Genomic DNA, 17,742 nt, shown 5'->3' on the forward strand with positions numbered 1-17,742 from the left:
AAAGGAGGATTATAGAAGGTCAACACAGTTTTGGTAAGAATAACAATACAAATAGTAAGTTTCCACACCTACACTCTGGCCACTTTTCTCACACAGTTGTCTGCCCCTTCACATAGGTGAATGCTCTCTGTAATCTCCTCACTATCCCAAGGCCAGGCCACAGCACTACCATTTGCAAAGCCCTGCTCTGTGCTGAAGGAATCAGCTTCAACTCTTCCTCTAGGTAAGCCAAGGGCAAAGGAGCTTTCTACACAGGAGGCAGCACAGGGCACAGCACCAGGCTGAGTGGCCCCCTAAGAGTTATGTGTATGTACTGTGAAACCTCACTCATGTCCACAGTTCAGACACGAGAGTAATTGAGGGGAACCGTCTATCACTGTTATTGACAGCATTGTCATGGAGGCTTGGTTTTAAATGTACCAGAAAGGGCCCAAAACAAAAAGTACCAATCATGGGGTTGGAGGCCTGGCTCAGTTGGTAGAGTACCAGCCAATGAGCAAAAGGGCCAGGTACCGAATTTGAGTTGTAGTGTCAGACTACTCCCCCCAAAAAAACTAATCAAAGCAGAGCTAGCAGAGAAAGAACCTTAACCTAAGCAAATGGGGGAAAAACATATTTAGAGGCATGAATATGACAAATTTTTTATTTCAAAATCTCAACTCTTACCAGCATAGCACCACTGACAAAGGTGCCCTGATCGAACTTGATGATGTGATCACCAGAATACATTGTACAAGATTATGCCAGGCTATAATTAAGGCTAATCAATCAAAATTCAGGTCCCAATACCAGTTAGACTCCAGGCAGGATCTCTGGGGGCTGGTTCTCCAGAGAACCTTGGAATTACTTTTTTTAAGTGCTACAGCATGTCTGAGGACAATGGCCCACAAGCTTGCTTCTCGCACGTAGAAACCGACTGACCAAGAGGTAGATGAGATATTCCAGGTTCCATTCAGCAGTGGAGAGAGGGCTCCAGCATGTGTCAGATGGGCCCCAATGCAAAGTCCAGTTGTGCCAAGGGGGCAGGCTCCTCGCCCCAGGCCCAGGCAGGACCTCTCTTGTTCTCCATGCTGACCTACCTGACTCCAGAGATTAATCTCACAGGACACTGGTCCCTACATCATGAGGGTAGAATTAGAGCCCCTCATATCACTTGACAATGAACCACACACAACTGAATTTCACAGATGATCCTACATCCTCCATAGTGCTCAAAAGGAGGAATCACAGGTTTCCCTTTGGGGTTTCCTCCTAGGAGTCCACAGGAGATGCCAAGCCCTCTGGGAACACCATAGTTTATCCACAGAGGTATAACTGCACACACTAGACTGAGAAGATAAACACTCATTTTTGTTTTAGGGTACATATAGTTGGCTTTCTAAACTTCAGAACTGATCTCTTGAATTCTGCACAATGGTTTGCTGTCTGAGAGCTATGTAAGAAAAAATAAACTCCTCTTCATGCAGGAACTAAACTGAATGAGATGCATGAACCTGTGCCGTTCCCATGGCTGCACGGGTGACAGCCTCATGTTGGAGGACGGCAAGGCAAAGATTGGGGAGGTAGGGCAGGAGGGCCTGGTAGAAGCCCTGGTTAGTGTCCAGAATGCTACTCAGGTTTGAAAGCTAATGGGTAACTTCTATGTCATGGGCTCCCTAATATCTTAAGTCTGGAAAAATACCCATCTATGAATACTACTACCTATGGACTTCACATAATTTTGCAACACTCAGTATTGGGTTGGAAGGGCTACAATAAAAATTTAGTGTGTATGCTTTTAAAATATAGTATATAATAAAAACATGGAGGGTGGCATTCTGTTGGGCTACTTTGTAACTGATAACAGTAATCTAGGATTGGGAGAGATGCCACATGGGGCCTGGGAGTGTGAAGAAACGAAACAAGACAAGATGGTTTGTCCTCAGCAGAAATGCGTCTGACAGGACTGGTCTTCAACAGCTGGATGGAGCAGAGGGAAAATGTGCCAGGAAAACCCCCACAATACATGACTTCACACCATCAGAACAAAGACAAACACTAGCTCTTTGCTGACATTCAAACAGGAACTGTAACATTGGTAATACAAGTTAAAATACTGCTAAAATAGCACATACAGAAATAAAACCCTACTTGTCACTCCCTACAAGTATATACTCAATTTACAACTTTGTTTTTAAGCCAGGAAAAAAAGTTAAAATATCTATCCAGCAGAGATATTTTCAAAAGTATATACAGCTGTTATTCCAAGAGAATGCTCACCTGGACTCAATGTCAGCACCATCAAAGGGCAGTGTCTGTGACTGCAACTCAGACAAAAAAATAAAAAAAATACAGTACTCTGAGACCTAGGACTGGCTCAGGATACACTTTAAAGCATCTGTGGCGGACAGGCATGTCCTCGAGGGCCTTCCTTTAAGACTGGCACCACGTTGCCGCTGGTTACACATAAGTGCGTTTTGCATCATGGTACAGGGTTGTACTAGTCTCACCAGAGGGCATAGGAAATTTAAATGCTTCACAGAGCATTTCAAAAAATTGCCTAAAAATGTTTTTTGCACTTGCATTTTTAAATTTCTAAATATGCCACTTTTAACAACATCAGTTGCAAATTACTGTAGGACTGGATTACTCAACCCTAAGGAAGACGCCGGTTCCAGGGATTGCATCCCTCTTACAAGTTACACACTGCTGCAGCCCAAGTGTGACATGGAACCACTCTCCACTTGTGCATCATCAAAACTGGCTGCTGAAGCCTCCATGGCATTAACTGCCCACCAAAAGTTCCAGAACTGGCCTAGACATGGTCTTACAAGGAGGAGAGTTAGAGCAAAGTGCTGGGAAGGTTGCTGCTCTGCCAGCGCAGGCAGGTCGTTTTGGAATGTTTATACAGGTGGCTAGACTGACTAAACCTCTTGCCACACTTCAGGCAGGCGTAAGGCTTTTCACCTGTGTGAACACGGATGTGCTTCTTGCAATCTGTCAAAGTCAGGAAGGTTTTGCAGCAGATCTTGCAGGCATACTTGCGAGCTCCTTCTACCACCAAGACATTGTGCTCTGATAAGGCCTTCTTGCACTTTGACAAGACATCGGCAGATGCTCTGGTCAACTGTGGAGGCCCAGGCTGGGAAGGATGGCCATTTTCAAATGAGGATGTGGCCCCATTCATCATCAGCTGGGAACTGGCAGAGTTTTCAGGGATCTGTGAGCTCCTGACGGAAGTTACAACGGGCATTTTGGGAGCTATACGGCGGTAATATGGAAAGTTACTGGCTCCTCCTCTTGGGGAACCCATCATTACCCTGGAAAAGGAGGAGTGGAGGCCCAAGCCAGACCTGGAAAAATCCATCCCAAACTGTTCTCCTTGGTAACCTGAAGTCGGCACACATGGCAGGCCCATCACCTCCTGCATGGGTCTGACGAAGTGGGAGTCTGCAGGCTCGCTGAATGGATTCTCCACATGGGAGCCGGGGGCAGAGGAAGGCCCGCCTGGAGGCCCAGCCTCGGGACTCAACAAGTAAGGGGCTTCCCCCTCCAGCCTGCAGTCACTAGTAGTGTTTGGGATGTTATCATCATTGCTCTGACTTGTACTAAAGTTACTCCCTCTGCTCTTGTTCAGAAAATTTGAAATGCTAAAAGTAGACTTATGTTCAAGGTTATTTGTGACTTCCAAAATGTGGATGTCACCCACCCTGTCGGTGCTGGACTGAGGATCTGAAAAACTGCGATCGCTGCTCTCGGGGCTGAGGTCTATCTTCTCGGCGCTGACGGCCACGCCTTCCACTTCCACGGACTCGCTGCCTTCGGCCTGGGAGGTGACGTCGCTCACTTCGTCCTGGGGCTCCGGGGAGCTCAGGGGCTCCGACTTCACCACCACTCTCATGTGTTCCTTCTCGCCAAGGCCAACCTCGGGGTTCTCACACGGGAAACCACTCTTCTCGGCGGCAGCCTCCTGCTCAAAGCTCGTCTCCACCTGCGTTGCGCGAGAGGCCATGGACAGCTGCGCCATGTTGCTGGCAGTGGTGTCCGATTGGCTGGGCACCTGGGCGTCTTCCTGGGCCCCGAAAGACTGGTCAAACAGGATGCCGCCGTCTTCCTGGCTGTCCGTCATTCCGTCGGGCTTAGGATTCTCCACCATCTTCAGCGAATCTGGTGAAAAGAACTCCTCCCGAGAATGCACTCCCCCAGGCCCGGCCTCCGGGGCCACGTCGGCGACGGCGGCCTCATCCAGGGCGGGGCGCAGGCGCTGCCGGGCCCGCTCCTCGGCCGACTGCTTGCGCTTATGAAGGCGCCTCATGGGGAAGGGCGTCCGCTGGTCCAGGTTACTGCGCATGGATGAGCTTATCGGGGCTGGGGGCTCCTCCACACCCTGGCTGGAACTGAGGGCTGAGCTCACGATGCTCAGCCCCAGCTGCTGCAGCATGAAGGAGCGCTGCATGCGGGCGCTCTGCTCCTGCACGCGCTCGCTGGGGGGAGACATGGGCAGCGTCCTTGTCGTCAGGTAATGTTTACATGCCTTAACGACGGAGTTCAAGTGCAGGTGAGAGGCTGCCAGTAAGACGTCCATGACATTACTCTCCCCCAGCATGAGCGTGGAGGTGTACATCATGTCAATCAGGGCGGCGAAGGCCTCCGCTGTCACCACCTCGCTATCCAGCTGGATCATGTTCATGGTCTGATCTCCTTCTGCCACGGAGAACAGGGCGCGGAAATGTGTGCTGCATGCTGCCAGCACCGAGCGGTGGGCCTTAAAGTGTCTATTCCCCACCACAATAACACAATCACAGAGCTGGCTGTGAAGTCTCTGGTAGTTCAGTTGCTGGAAGATCTGTTCAAAGTGACCTGGAAAATCCATTATCCTATAGGAGATGAGGAAAGAGTGTTAGGATTTAGAAAAGCTTAAGTCAAAGCCAGAACACCAAGAATGTGAGGAAAACAGAGACATGGGTGGCCAAGCTTAGAACTTTTTTTCTTTTGTCAATTGTGGTGCTTGAACTCACAACCTGGAGGATGTTCTTAGGGTCTTTTTGCTCAAGGCTATTGCTCTACCACTTTGAGCCAAGGCACCACTTCCAGTTCGTGATTAATTAGAGATAAAAGTCTCCAGGACTTTCCTGCCCAGGCTGGTATTTTTTTTTTTGGGGGGGGGGGTCTGGTCGTGGGGCCTGAACTCTGGGCCTGGGCGCTGTCCTTCAGCTCTTCAGCTCAAGGCTAGTGCTCTACCACTTGAGCCACAGGGCCACTTCTGGCTTTTTTTTTCTTTTTTTGCTTATGTGGTTCTGAGGAATCGAATCCAGGGCCTCATGCATGCAAGGCAAGCACTCTACCACTGAGCCACCTTCCCAGCCCCTAGGCTGGTATTTTTTTTTTTTTTTTTTGGTCTGTCGTGGGGCTTGAACTCTGGGTTTGGGCACTAGCCCTGTGCTCTTCAGCCAAGGCAAGTGCTCTACCACTTGAGGCACAGCACCACTTCAGGTTTTCTAGTGGTTAATTGGTAACAATCCGACATTCATGGACCTCTTTCAGGCTCATGAACAGGCAGGTTGTTCAGGTGTCAAGAAAAGTGGAATGCAGGTGAGATAAAAACAGAAAGCCTGGCTGAAAGTTTGCAATTTGAAAAAAAAAAAGAAAGGCTGGAGTGGCTCAGATCACAGAACAGTGTCTATCCAGCAAGCACAAGGACCGAGTTCAAACTCCAATACCACTAATAGACAGATCATGGACTCAGCAAAGGAAATCACACAGAGACAGAGGAAGTTAATGCTTATCTGGGGCAAGAAATGAATATAAATGGACAGAGGTTTTGGGGGGTAGGGAGAAGTAACAAACAATCTAGAGTTTCGCTGCAGTCATAATTATACATACTTTATTAGAAAATAAATGACAGAGAAAGAGCATGTAGCAGAGGCCTCTCCCAGGAAGACAGCACTTAAGTCCTTTATTATATTATATTCACATCTTGCCTGAATTCTTCTCTTACCAAATACAAGAACCCAAGGTCAACTTAGCTGGCCTAAATTTCTGGTAAAACATATATTATACTTCAAGTAAAACCAGTAGATTGTTCCTTAATAAATAATAACGGAAAATGGAAAACAGAATGAACAAGCTTGGTCCAAAGCCATGTTTTCAGGATCCACTTTGAACTTTAGGGCTTCTACAAAATTAAACTGATGACTTACATATGAATAGGTATTAGCCATGAGCACTGGGGAAAAGCAAAAGCAACGTGTAATGTAATTGAACTTCTCAACTCACAGGTATTGCAGCCCTGTAGACTGGACCTAGAAAGCAGAATTCCCTACAGGCAATCTCAATAAATCCTCAAAATCCAAAGGCCCATGCCATGGTTCTCACCAGAGAACCGCTTTTAGACTACTGAAAGTATGCTTGTCACAGGGCATACAGCTAAGAAAGAATAAATTTAAGAGGCAACTTAAAAGAGACTTTTGCTGAACCCTGTGAATTAACTAAAAATCTGTGCTCTTTGATCTGAATTGTTTAATGCTGCTGCTACTTTGCAATCACTCTGGGCTCCAAGAAAGAGAAAATACACTGATAAACATCTTTTTTTTCTGATAAGCATCTTCTGTGGAAGGCAAACTGTGCTTCAACCAGGCAATGTCTTCTTCTTATCATTTCAAAAGAAAACACCTGATGGCTGGGAATGTGGCTTAGTGGTAGAGTGCTTGTCTAGTATGCACGAAGCCCTGGGATCGATTCCTCAGTACCACATAAACAGAAAAATTCAGAAGTAGTGTTGTGGCTCAAGTGATAGAGTGCTAGCCTTGAGCAAAAAAGCTCAGGAACAGTGTCCAGGCCCTGAGTTCAAAACCCCAGGACTTGGCAAAAAACAAAACAAGAACACAGCTGAAAAACTCAGATCACCTGCCAGCCACCTTGTTCTTGTACCATTCCAATGATGAAATGATAACTTTCTAGGGCTGAAGACTAAGCTAATGGTCAACCAGGCCACACCTGAGACTTGGGACTTTAACTCTGCATATCCTTCCCATTCCCTGCCTTAATTCTCCCTACTTAACTTGAAGTCATAGTCTGTATCCCTGAAGATGGCTAAAGATGCACTGAAATGCTGTCTTCTCATGGTTGCCAAATAACAACTCTCCTTTCTCCACCCATCACAATGTTTCTTTATTTGGCATATGAGGGCCTGTGGCTGATCCTATTTGGGACTCCTGGACTTTGGACTTGGGATCTAAAAACTCAGTATCACAAAGACGGCAGATAACAGATGCTATTTGATGTCTTTAACTCCCATTTCCTGGCCAGGGAAGCAGGAAAATTTTCTTCTCATATCTCTATTTTAACTTTTTAAACTAAAATAAATCCTTGCTAAAACTTTCACATTGTGAGACTCTCCTTTTTGTGAGACACCCTGAAATGCTTTTCATGATTGGATTTCAAGGACTTGTGATTTTTTTGTGTGGAAATCTGAAAGCAGAGGGAAGCTCTCATCCATTCTTCAGTGACATAACCACTTGCTCTGGTGCCCTGCTCTGATGGAATAAGCCATCACTGTTCAGGATCCTGGGAAATAACTGAAATGATTCAAATAAAAAAATACATAACTGTGCCAACTGAGAGTATGTGCCATTTAGCTAGACCAGGAGAGTAACTACTGGGATGGAATCAAAATGTAAATGGTAAGTTTCCCTCCTGTCCTTCCATTCCCACTCTCCTAAACACCACTTAATATATACTCTTCTAGAGATGACAAGAATATGGAGTATGTGCATGACTGTTCTTCCTATAATGACCATCTACCAAAGAGGTAAAACATCCTGATTTTTCTATTGTAATGATAAAGAAACTGCAGTTACTCTTTTACATGCCTTATGTATCTGTAGCAAAATTCTACAAGGCAAAAATATGTAAATATTTTATATTTTGACCATGTTACAAAATTGCCTTCAGTAGAGGGCACAGCAGTCCTACTTAATATTTGTGGCTGCATACTTGCTTCATTTCAGCCTCCTAAGTATCTAGGATTACTGTGCCTGAGTCAACAGTCCTCCAGCTATTTTAAACTTTTTGGTATTTGTAATTCACATAAATAAAATGCCTTACCCATTTTTTTGTGTGCCAGTCCTGAGGCTTGAACTCAGGGCACTGTCCCTGAACAGGCTAGTGCTCTGCTACTAGAGCCACAGCTCCACTTCCAGCTTCTTGTAATTTATTGGTGATAGAGTCTCATGGACTTTCCTGTCCAGGCTGGCTTCACACCATAATCCTCAAACCTCAGCCTCCAAGTAGCTAGGATTACAGGCATGAGCCCAACTCACCCTTTCTTAAGCCATGCAGTAAAAATCAGACTGTTGGGCCCTAGTTAGGACTGGATAGATCATGCAGGGAGGTCTGACCACCTAAGCACCAACTGCCATGGATCACCATAACTGTTTCAGAAATGAGTTATCTGACACAAGCCAGTCCAAAGTTTGCCCTGGGGACTTAAAGAGGTATTTTTTTCACTCAAAATACAAACTTGCTAAAACAATATCTATTTTAATATCTAATATTATACTTCTATTTAAAATTTAAGAAGTCTAAATAGCCTCCTTGGTCTTAGCCACCAACATGCCTTACTACTGAACTCCTTTTTGCACAGAGCCATCCAGATTAAGGAAGACTCAGAAATTTCAGGGCCACCTGAGTCATGGCCACAGCACTCAGGAGGATGCAGTAATGCTGGTGGTATGGATTGACTTTGACAAATGTCACCCAGGTTACTTTGGGAAACTTGGTATGAGGCATTACTTCTTAAAAGGAACAAGAGCTTTTACCCAGCTGTCAACCTTGATAAACTGTGGACATTGGTCAGTAAGCAGACACAGGTAAATGCTGCTAAAAACAACTGGTATTGCTTCCATTGTTGATGTGGTTCCATAGGACTACTACAGAGTTCTGGGGAAGGGAAAGCTCCCTATGCAGCCTGGCATCATGAAAGCCAAATTCTTCAGTGGAAGAGCTGAGGAGGAAAGTAAGGGTATTGGGGGTGCCTGTATCCTGGTGGCCTGAAGCCATATAGAACGAGGTTCATTAAATGTGTAGGTTATAAAGTAACATCTCCATATTCCTGTTTGCGTATTGGGATCCTGCCCAACAAATACTAGAAATGAGGGGTGTGGCCCCTCCTGATGCGTGTTGACAATTAAAATACATTTTAAAATGCCTAAAAAAAAGCCTAAATATACTTCTCCTCTATTAGTAGATGCTACCTGCTACCCATCACAATTGCCTCTCCTAAAATCTTTTCAGCAATAAAAAATTTCCATGGTCTTTATCATAGATGAAGTCTTATTTCGTGTGTGTGTGTGTGTGTGTGTGTGTGTGTGTGTGTGTGTGTGTATGCACACTCCACACTCTCATGCACTGGTCCTGGGGCTTGAACTCAGGGCCTAGGCACTATCCCTGAGCTTTTGTATGCAAAGCTAGCACTTTACCACTTGAGCCACAGCACCACTTCCAGTTTTCTGGTGGTTTATTGGAGATAAGAGTCTCATGGTGTTTCCTGCCTGGGCTGGCTTTGAACCATGATCCTCAGATCTCAGCCTCCTGAGTAGCTAGGATTACAGGCATGAGCCACCAGTGCCTGGGTAGCTTCCAACTTTTAAGTGGTTAATTGGAGGTAAGAGTCTCATGGATTTTTCCTGCTTGGGCTGGCCTTGAACTGTGAGACTCAGATCTCAGCTCTTTAGTTTTTTTCTTTTTCTTTTTTTTTGTCGGTCATGGGGCTTGAACTCTGGGCCTGGGCGCTGTCCCTCAGCTCTTTAGCTCAAGGCGAGCGCTCTACCACTTGAGCTACAGCACCACTTCCGGTTTTCTGGTGGTTTACTGGAGATCCTCAGAACTGCGATCCTCAGAGCTCAGCCTCCTGAGTAGCTAGGATTACAGGCGTGAGCCACCAGCGCCCGGCTTTAGTTTTTTTCTTAATAAAAAAAACCTATACATTTATTAAGATGTCATGCAAAGCATTGGAAGTATTGCTATTGATGGTGCCAAAAGCCCAATTATCTGGCTCTACTTTGTCTCTTACTTTTTCTTTCTTTCTTTCTTTCTTTCCTTTTTTCCCTTCCTTTCTTTCTTTCTTTTTCTTTCTTCCACCTTTTCTGAGTCATTCTCTTCTATGATTAACCTGGACTCCAGAAACAAGACTAATCAGTAGACCTCTTTGCAACAAGGGACTAAAATTAACCCTGAGCAATAGCAATCCTAGAAGAATACATCATCCCAAATGTAACTGCCCTATGATGGAAGGAAACTGAAGCTGCATCCTGGGTCAGGGATAGTCTCCAGGGATAACAGCTTTTCAGAGCCATCTCACAGAGCCAGAACTGAAACAACAATCTACCAGATCACTGTTCTGACAAGATTACCTGCTGTCACTATGCAAACTCCCAACATCTGCCTTTGTTTCCCTTTCTTATAAAAATCTCAAAGATCCCATCAGGTTTTTTGTTTTTTTTCCCTTTGGTTGGTCGTGGGCTTGTTTGGCCTGGGCGCTATCCCTGAGCTCTTCAGCTCAAGGTGAACACTCTACCACCTGAGCTACAGTAGCACCACTTCCATTTTTCTGGTAGTTAACTGGAGATAAGAGTCTCTCATGGACGTGCCTGCCAGGGCTGGCTTTGAATGGCAATCCTCAGATCTCAGCCTCTGAGTAGCTCCATCAACTTCTTGACAGGCCTGGGGTTACTGAATCTCTGTCTAACTCTTCCCATTTGTGTATTGATGAAGCTCCTTTCTCTGCCCTTCATCATTGCTCATTTTTTTGAGTAGTGTTTTGCAATACTTCAATGGGAGTCTTGGAGCCAGGGCTTTAGCCTTACACTTTGGTAACAGGGCCTTGCCTGTAAAGAAGATTTAAAAAAAGAAAGAAAGAAAGGATTGTTTCAACTCTAGGCCTCCATTCTCACCTGACTGTTTTGCTCATAGCTGGGGCTCTACAACTTGCAGCCACTTCTCCAATTCCTATTCTATCACTTCTGAATCATTTATGAAATCTGTAATGGTCAGTAGGAGCCTGATACTTGACCTGATGAATTCTCTTCGATAATCTATTCAAAATAAAATGTAATGTATTATTACTAGATGTGTTTAGATTTTTGAAGCATTTCTGGGTTCCTGTTACAACAGAACCCCCAAACAGTGGCTTCCTTTCCCAGACCTCTGTCCTCACTTCTCTTTGTAGTAGAGATTAAAAGAGAAAGACTAGAAAGGTGAAAGGCTTTCATTTTTAGAGGAAAATGATTGAATATAATTTAAATTATAACTGACTAAGATATACTATAAAATAAATTCCACTATGTTGACAATATTTTACCCAGGAAGAAAAGGCAATAATTCATTCTAATCACTTTAAAATAAAGCATCTGTAAACCTTTGTTATCAAGTATAAAAAGTAACAGATTATCCAAGTACAGTTCCAAAAAAGCATATTTACCACCATCCTTTTAAGTTTATAAAATAAACATTTGGAATTTCCATTTATATAAACAAGTCACTTTCTAGGAGCTCTTTTCAATAACAAACTTTCTCAAGAGCACAAAGGCAAATTTGTAAAGTACAGATATATTAAATTTATTGAGTGCAAATATCTTTTAGTTATATTACATTTCATTACATTTAAAATGCCAGTGATTATAAACTTCATTGCTAGGAAAGCCATTTTTTTTTTTTTATTCTTTTTTGGTCTGTGATAGAGGTGGCTATGTTGCCCAGGTTGGTCTCAGACTAGTGGTGGGATTTCAGGAATCCCAGCTAAATTGTCAGGACAATGCTTACTTACACCACTCTGTCTTCAAGAAAAAGAAAATGTGAACAAAGGTTTGGGAAGGTGGCTCAGTGGTAGAGTACTTGTCTTGCATGCCTGAGGCCCTGGGTTCGATTCCTCAGCACCACATAAGCAAAAAGAAAAAAAGCAGGAAGTGGCGCTGTGGCTCAAGTGGTAGAGCGCTAGCCTTGAGCTGAAAAGCTGAAGGACAGCGCCCAGGCCCAGAGTTCAGGCCCCACAACTGGATCCAAAAAAAAAAAAAAAAAAAAGAAAATGTGAACAAAATGTGTTTTAGTATTTAGAAAATACATGAGCCATCAATTCAATTATGTTAGAAGATGAAAAGAAAAATTATCTCCAGGTAAAATAATCTCAACTACTAAGAATCTATTCTTATTTACTATACTATAATAAAGTTGATACTCTAACACATATTGTAGCGAATACACGTAGAAATAATGAAAGATACTCTGAAAATGATCCTGAGATTAAAAGCCACTGCTCAGTGATGAAAATGATGAAAATAACTGTAAAGAGCAAGAGGTCACTCAACAGCTGGTGAGTTAGCATGTGAGAAGTTCACTTCCTACTTAGACAAAAGTTGTAGTGTAGTGTTACAATCCTTCCTGCTACTGTAGGGAAAATAGCCTCTAGTAGACAACATTCATGAGAATCATTAAGTACAAAATTATTTTAAAAATCATATACTCAAAACAAAAGGTAAAAGTATTTACAACTTATATTTTTAAAAGCAGTTGAAAGCTAACATGGAATCAATAACTTGGGCTCTTTTCTCCCTTCCCAAGAAGAATGTGAAGCAGACTCAAGATTCTATGTCAGGACTACAGCAAGTTTTATCACTTGCAAGAACACAAAATGTTTTTGTAGTCTCTAACAGAATAAAACATGTACATACATTTTGCTGGGAGTCATTTTTAAAAATCTTTCCACATAAGATCGGAGAGAAAGAAGACAATGGCGTTTTAATATATTTTTTGTGACTTCCAAAAAAAAAAAATCTTTCCACATGGAAGAGTCTAAATTTAGGAAAACATCCCTGCCTTACATGCTTTCATCTTAATTTCTTTCTTTTTTGGGGGGGGGTCCAGTCGTGAGGCCTGAACTCTGGGCCTGGGCGCTGTCCCTCAGCTCTTCAGCTCAAGGCTAGCGCTCTACCACTTGAGCCACAGCACCACTTCCGGCTTTTTTCTTTCTTATGTGGTGCTGAGGAATCAAACCCAGGGCCTCACACATGCAAGGCAAGTGCTCTACCACTGAGCCACCTTCCCAGCCCCTCATCACATGTGTAGAATTTTGCTTGAGATATTTCAATTAATCAAATCCAGTCTTCCAACACCCCAGTTAACTGAAAGTTACATTTTAGGATGTTGTTGTTGTTGTTGTTTAGAGGTACAAGAGTTTGAATTTTGGGCCTTGCCCTTACTCAGCTGGTGAGCTACCACTTGAGCCAAACCTCCAGCTGGAAGTTGCATTTTGCAACAACTTTTAGAGGGAAAAAAAAAAATCTCAAAATCAAAGCAAAAAAATGTCTTCAAAGGGCCATAATAAGTCCTTAACTAGTTAAACTTACCTGGCAGGGTCACTAAGCTGGCTGCAGTGACCAAGTCAGTCTTCCCAAGTTGTTGAAATGTCCAGAAGAGTTAAAGCAAATAGTGGAAGGCCTTCCTTTGGCTTAAGGGCCTTTTTCTCTGAAATTCTTTCTCCTCTATTCATCTGGTCTCTTCCCTCCCCACTCTGTTAGCTACTGCCAAACAGCTTCGTCAAGAATCACAAGACTTTAGCAAAGGAAAAGCAAATTCTCCAGAAAAAGTGAGATATCTAGCCCACCTTTCCAAATGACCCAAGGCCCAATGGTCCCATAAGACAAGTCATCAGCCATGACTACAACACAGTATTTTCTTCAATCTCCAAAAAATTCAAATAGATATGACATCTTCTACTTAGTCCAAGTTTTTAAAAAAAAATGTAGTTTGGATTTTTTTGTTGTTGTTTCAGTTGTTGAAGGTGAAGAGTTTTCTTCTATTAACTGGATCTAGAGCACAATACTTAGTAATCAAGATTTTAATGTTTTTCCCCAAAAATGTTTTCCTTCAAGTTAAGTATTTTTTATTTTGTCTTCTAATTAGGAATTTGCTTCTACAGTATTCTTCACTATGCCAAAATGCAGACTGGCATTTTAGGGAAGGGAAAGGAAACAAAAAGAAAACCCTAATCTTCAACCCCCCTTACACTGCCTAACACGGATGGTTCGATACAAATCCGTCCTCCAGAGGAAGATGACAAAATGACCGACTCTTACCACCGCACCTCCTACAGCTTCTCAACCCGAAGCCCGAAAGTATAAGGCATTCAAAAACGCCTATTCAACACTTCAGTCTTTCCTAACAAGTTGAGACATTCCGAAAGTGACTCCACCCCTCCGGAGCCCCCGCCGGCTCCCGCATCCACACTGTGTCTGGGGCCTGGATCGGATGAAAGGAGATCCAGTCGCTCGAGAAGACCCAGGATGGGGGCAAGATGAGCCACCCGCCTCCATCCCGCAGGGCAACAGACCTTCTATTCATCCCGCAAGGCTGTAGGTCCAGAGGCCTTTGCTACCCCATCCCGGGAAGCTCCGTTCCCAGCTACAGATCCGCGGGGACACGAGCCCCCGCCCCACCCCGCAGACAGACAGCCTGGCGTCGGGACACGGGGGACGCCTGCGCAGAAGAGCCCGTCTCCTAGCCGCCTGGCCCTCCGATCGGAAAGGTAACAATACCCTCTCGGAAAGACAGGAAGGGTAGGCGAGGGACATCAGTACGTGCCTGCGCGCCCTCAGACGCTTGGGCGCGCCCCCGGGGCTCAACCGATTCCGCGTGAGCGCGCCGCGCGCACCGCGCACCTCCAGGGCTGGAGCTGACAGGGTCGCCTCACCTGAGTTGGGCTCCGCCCCCTTTCTCCTCACTGGAGGAGGCGGTGACCCTTCTCCGAGCGGACCTGACACTGTCGGAGGAGGCGGGAACGTCCAGACTGGCGTCTCGGTGAATGGGGCGTCCTCTCCCTTCCGCCCGCCTTCCTCCCGCCCACCCCTCCTTTAGTCACCCGGCTCCTTCAGCCGGTTCGTCGAGGTTCTCTGTGAACGCGGCGACGGCGACCGGCAGTAAGCGGAAGTGACGCGATACGAGATCACCTAAACCCGCTTCAGTCCTCCGCCTCTCTAACTGGATTTTCACCAATCAGCAAAGGGGAGGGCGGGGCCTGAGCTGAATTGTGGCCAGCTGCGTACCGAACCTGAGGAATTTACTCGGCCCCCTAAAAAACTGACCAATCCACGGTCCCAGGAGCCTGGTTGTGTTTACTACCAACCCAATCCCTGAGCGCTCTGGCCAATCAGCGCTGGCCTTGCAATAGGTAACCTTGTTATCAAATGCTTTTTAAGGCGGGATTTATCATTAACTCAGAAAAGCAACTGCGGGCCACAGCCAATCAAAACCTAGTGTAGTTGAAGCCAGCGAGTTTTCCGCCTAGTTGAGTCAATCACCATCTGTACTGACGGGGCGAGCTGGTCCGGCCATTGGCTGGTACTGAAGTATTTCCCTACTGTCACGGCTTGGGCTCTTGGAATTGAGTTACTATCACCATCACCATGCACTCTCCGTGTCGGAGGTTGCTTTCAACTTTTAAACATTGGAAGAGATAAAATGAAATTCCAAGACACTGCTTTTGTTGAACTTAAGTCGAAATCCAGGCTTCAAATGCAGAATCAAAACGACACAATGAGGTGGGACCCCGCCCATGTCCAGTCGGAGTGGCGTGTGGCTATAATAGAAAAGCTGACCACGCTGGCATCCTGGCCGGGCAGGTCTCGAACCCCAAGTATGACTGGGCCCTGTCGTCTTTGCCGCGGGTCCTGTAAGCTTGTAGTCTACAGAGCCAAGCTTACGATCACCAGCCATCCAAGGAAAAGCAAAGTTGACTGCAAAAAGCATCGCAGCCGGGACACGGAGGTGCTGGGGTCCTACTTCTGTGGGGTCAGGACGGACAAGAGAAGGTCCAGAGCTGCACCCAGTGTTTGAGAGGATGAAGATCCTGAGCCTTGATAAAGGCCCGCTAGCACTGGTTAGGAAGAATCTCAGCTTCCTTCGAAGAAGGGACTGGAAAGCCCAGAAAATGGGGCCCTTCTGCGGGAGCAGTCCCAAAGCTAGGCTGGAAGACAAAGAAAAGCAGGCTCGCAAAGAGCGACCCGACCCTTGGTTGGGTGCACCGAGAGGCGATCAGGGGTGTGTCTCCAAAACTTAACATGCAATTTCATTTTAGCTCATTCTCTCCCGTCCAGCTGGAAATGTCCTCTTTGTGTTTATTCTCTTGGTGTCTCAATGAAGTCTGATGGTCAGTTCAGTTCTTTAACATTCCCTGACCATTTACAGCCTTTATGCATGTATTTTACAGCAGAGATTGGGCAATGAAATAAACATTATAGAATACTGGTCATCAACCAGGCACTATGAAATATTCTGTTGCACATATGATCCTTATAATAATTCTGTGACCTAAATATTAAGTCATTTACAAACTGTTGGTGTACTTTTTAAAAGTAATGTAGAGTAGTTTGTCAAATTTTAAAATGTGTAGGGGTGAGGAGAATGAGGCACGATTCCCAAGCTAACCTCATACAAAAGAAAATCAATACAACATATCTGCCAGGGCACCAGTGGTTTACACCTGTAATCCTAACTACTAAGGAGGCTGAGATCTGAGGATCACGGTTCAAAGCCAGCCCAGGGATGAATGTCTATGAGACTCATATCTCCAATAAACCACCAGAAAATCGGAAATGGTGCTGTGGCTCAAGTGGTAGAGCGCTAGCCTTAAGCTGAAGAGCTGAGGGACAGTGCCCAGGCCCAGAGTTCAAGCCCCAAGACAGAAAAAAAAAAAAAGAAAAAGGAAAAGAAAGTTTATTAAGACATCATATTATCAAGGGTTTAGATATAAAATAACCACACTCATTGCTAGTGGAAATAGAAATTGGTAGTCTATAGAAGGCAAATCGGGAATAGCTAATCAATGTAATCTGTTTGGCCCCATCAATGTGGTTTGAAGATTATTTAAAGCTGAAAACATCTCAATGTACTGCAGCCACAGAGGGAAAAAAATCATATAAAAACTTCTCTTGCTGATAGAATGGAAGAATCTGTAAAATATAGTCACCTTAAATCCGCTCACTGGTTTACAGCCAGAGAGAATTTTCTATACCTTCAGACTGAGCAAAGTGGCTTAGGTCTTAGTCCCAGATACTCGGGAAGGTGATATGGAGGATAGTCGGGGCTACATGGGAAGACTCTATCTCAAAACAAAAGGTTTTTTTCTTTTTTCCCTCAACTCAACCTCCTAATAATATCATCACATTGGAAGATGGGACTTCAACATATATAATCCCTATTCAACATCAAAATCCCTATTTTGATCAAGATTGTAATGGGATTCTTTCTCTTCTAATAATGACATGGGACACTAGATCTCCTTCTTTATAAATAGTGAGAGAAAGTGGTCATCTTCAATTCAAGGAGACACGGTCTTCATCTTGGATTTCCTAGCCTCCAAAACTATGAGAAGTAAATGTTAAACTTACCTACTCTATGGGTTTGTTTTATAGCAGACCCCTTGAAGCTAATACCATATATGCCACTCCCTCTTCTAAGACAACCACTGTAAATATTCAACAAAGATGTATATCTTATAATTCAATAGTGATATAAAATGCTACATTAATAATCCAATGAATCCAAAGGAATGCAAGGGGAAAAGGAGTAACAATTATAACAAAAATAATAGAACAAATTCAAAATAGTAACTAGATGATAGATATAAACTCAACCTTGCAGATAATTGCATTAAATGTAAACGTGGAAAACACCAGTGGTTCACACCTGTAATACTAGGGACTCAAGAGGCTG

The 17,742-nt window shown here is 44.4% G+C and overlaps 1 protein-coding gene and 1 pseudogene across 3 annotated transcripts; one reads left to right on the forward strand and one right to left on the reverse strand.

The window, feature by feature from the left end:
* Positions 1-629: 629 nt before the first annotated feature.
* Positions 630-15,296, reverse strand: Zbtb5 (zinc finger and BTB domain containing 5). Of its 3 annotated transcripts, none has more exons than XM_042697887.1 (2): positions 14,723-15,296; positions 630-4,856 (listed from the first exon to the last, which is right to left on the reverse strand). In XM_042697887.1, the coding sequence occupies exon 2, from the start codon at positions 4,850-4,852 to the stop codon at positions 2,822-2,824; it is 2,031 nt and encodes a 676-aa protein (XP_042553821.1). In that variant the 5' UTR covers positions 4,853-4,856; positions 14,723-15,296; the 3' UTR covers positions 630-2,821. The 3 variants fall into 3 exon arrangements, with proteins under 3 accessions (XP_042553821.1, XP_042553803.1, XP_042553811.1); XM_042697869.1 differs by lacking the exon at positions 14,723-15,296 and adding an exon at positions 14,363-14,712; XM_042697877.1 differs by lacking the exon at positions 14,723-15,296 and adding an exon at positions 13,380-14,712.
* Positions 7,771-9,033, forward strand: LOC122122013 (annotated as a pseudogene).
* Positions 15,297-17,742: the final 2,446 nt, after the last annotated feature.

The sequence above is a fragment of the Dipodomys spectabilis genome, unplaced genomic scaffold, assembly GCF_019054845.1.
Source record: "Dipodomys spectabilis isolate Male_0828 unplaced genomic scaffold, ASM1905484v1 ptg000006l, whole genome shotgun sequence".
Lineage (NCBI taxonomy): Eukaryota > Metazoa > Chordata > Mammalia > Rodentia > Heteromyidae > Dipodomys > Dipodomys spectabilis.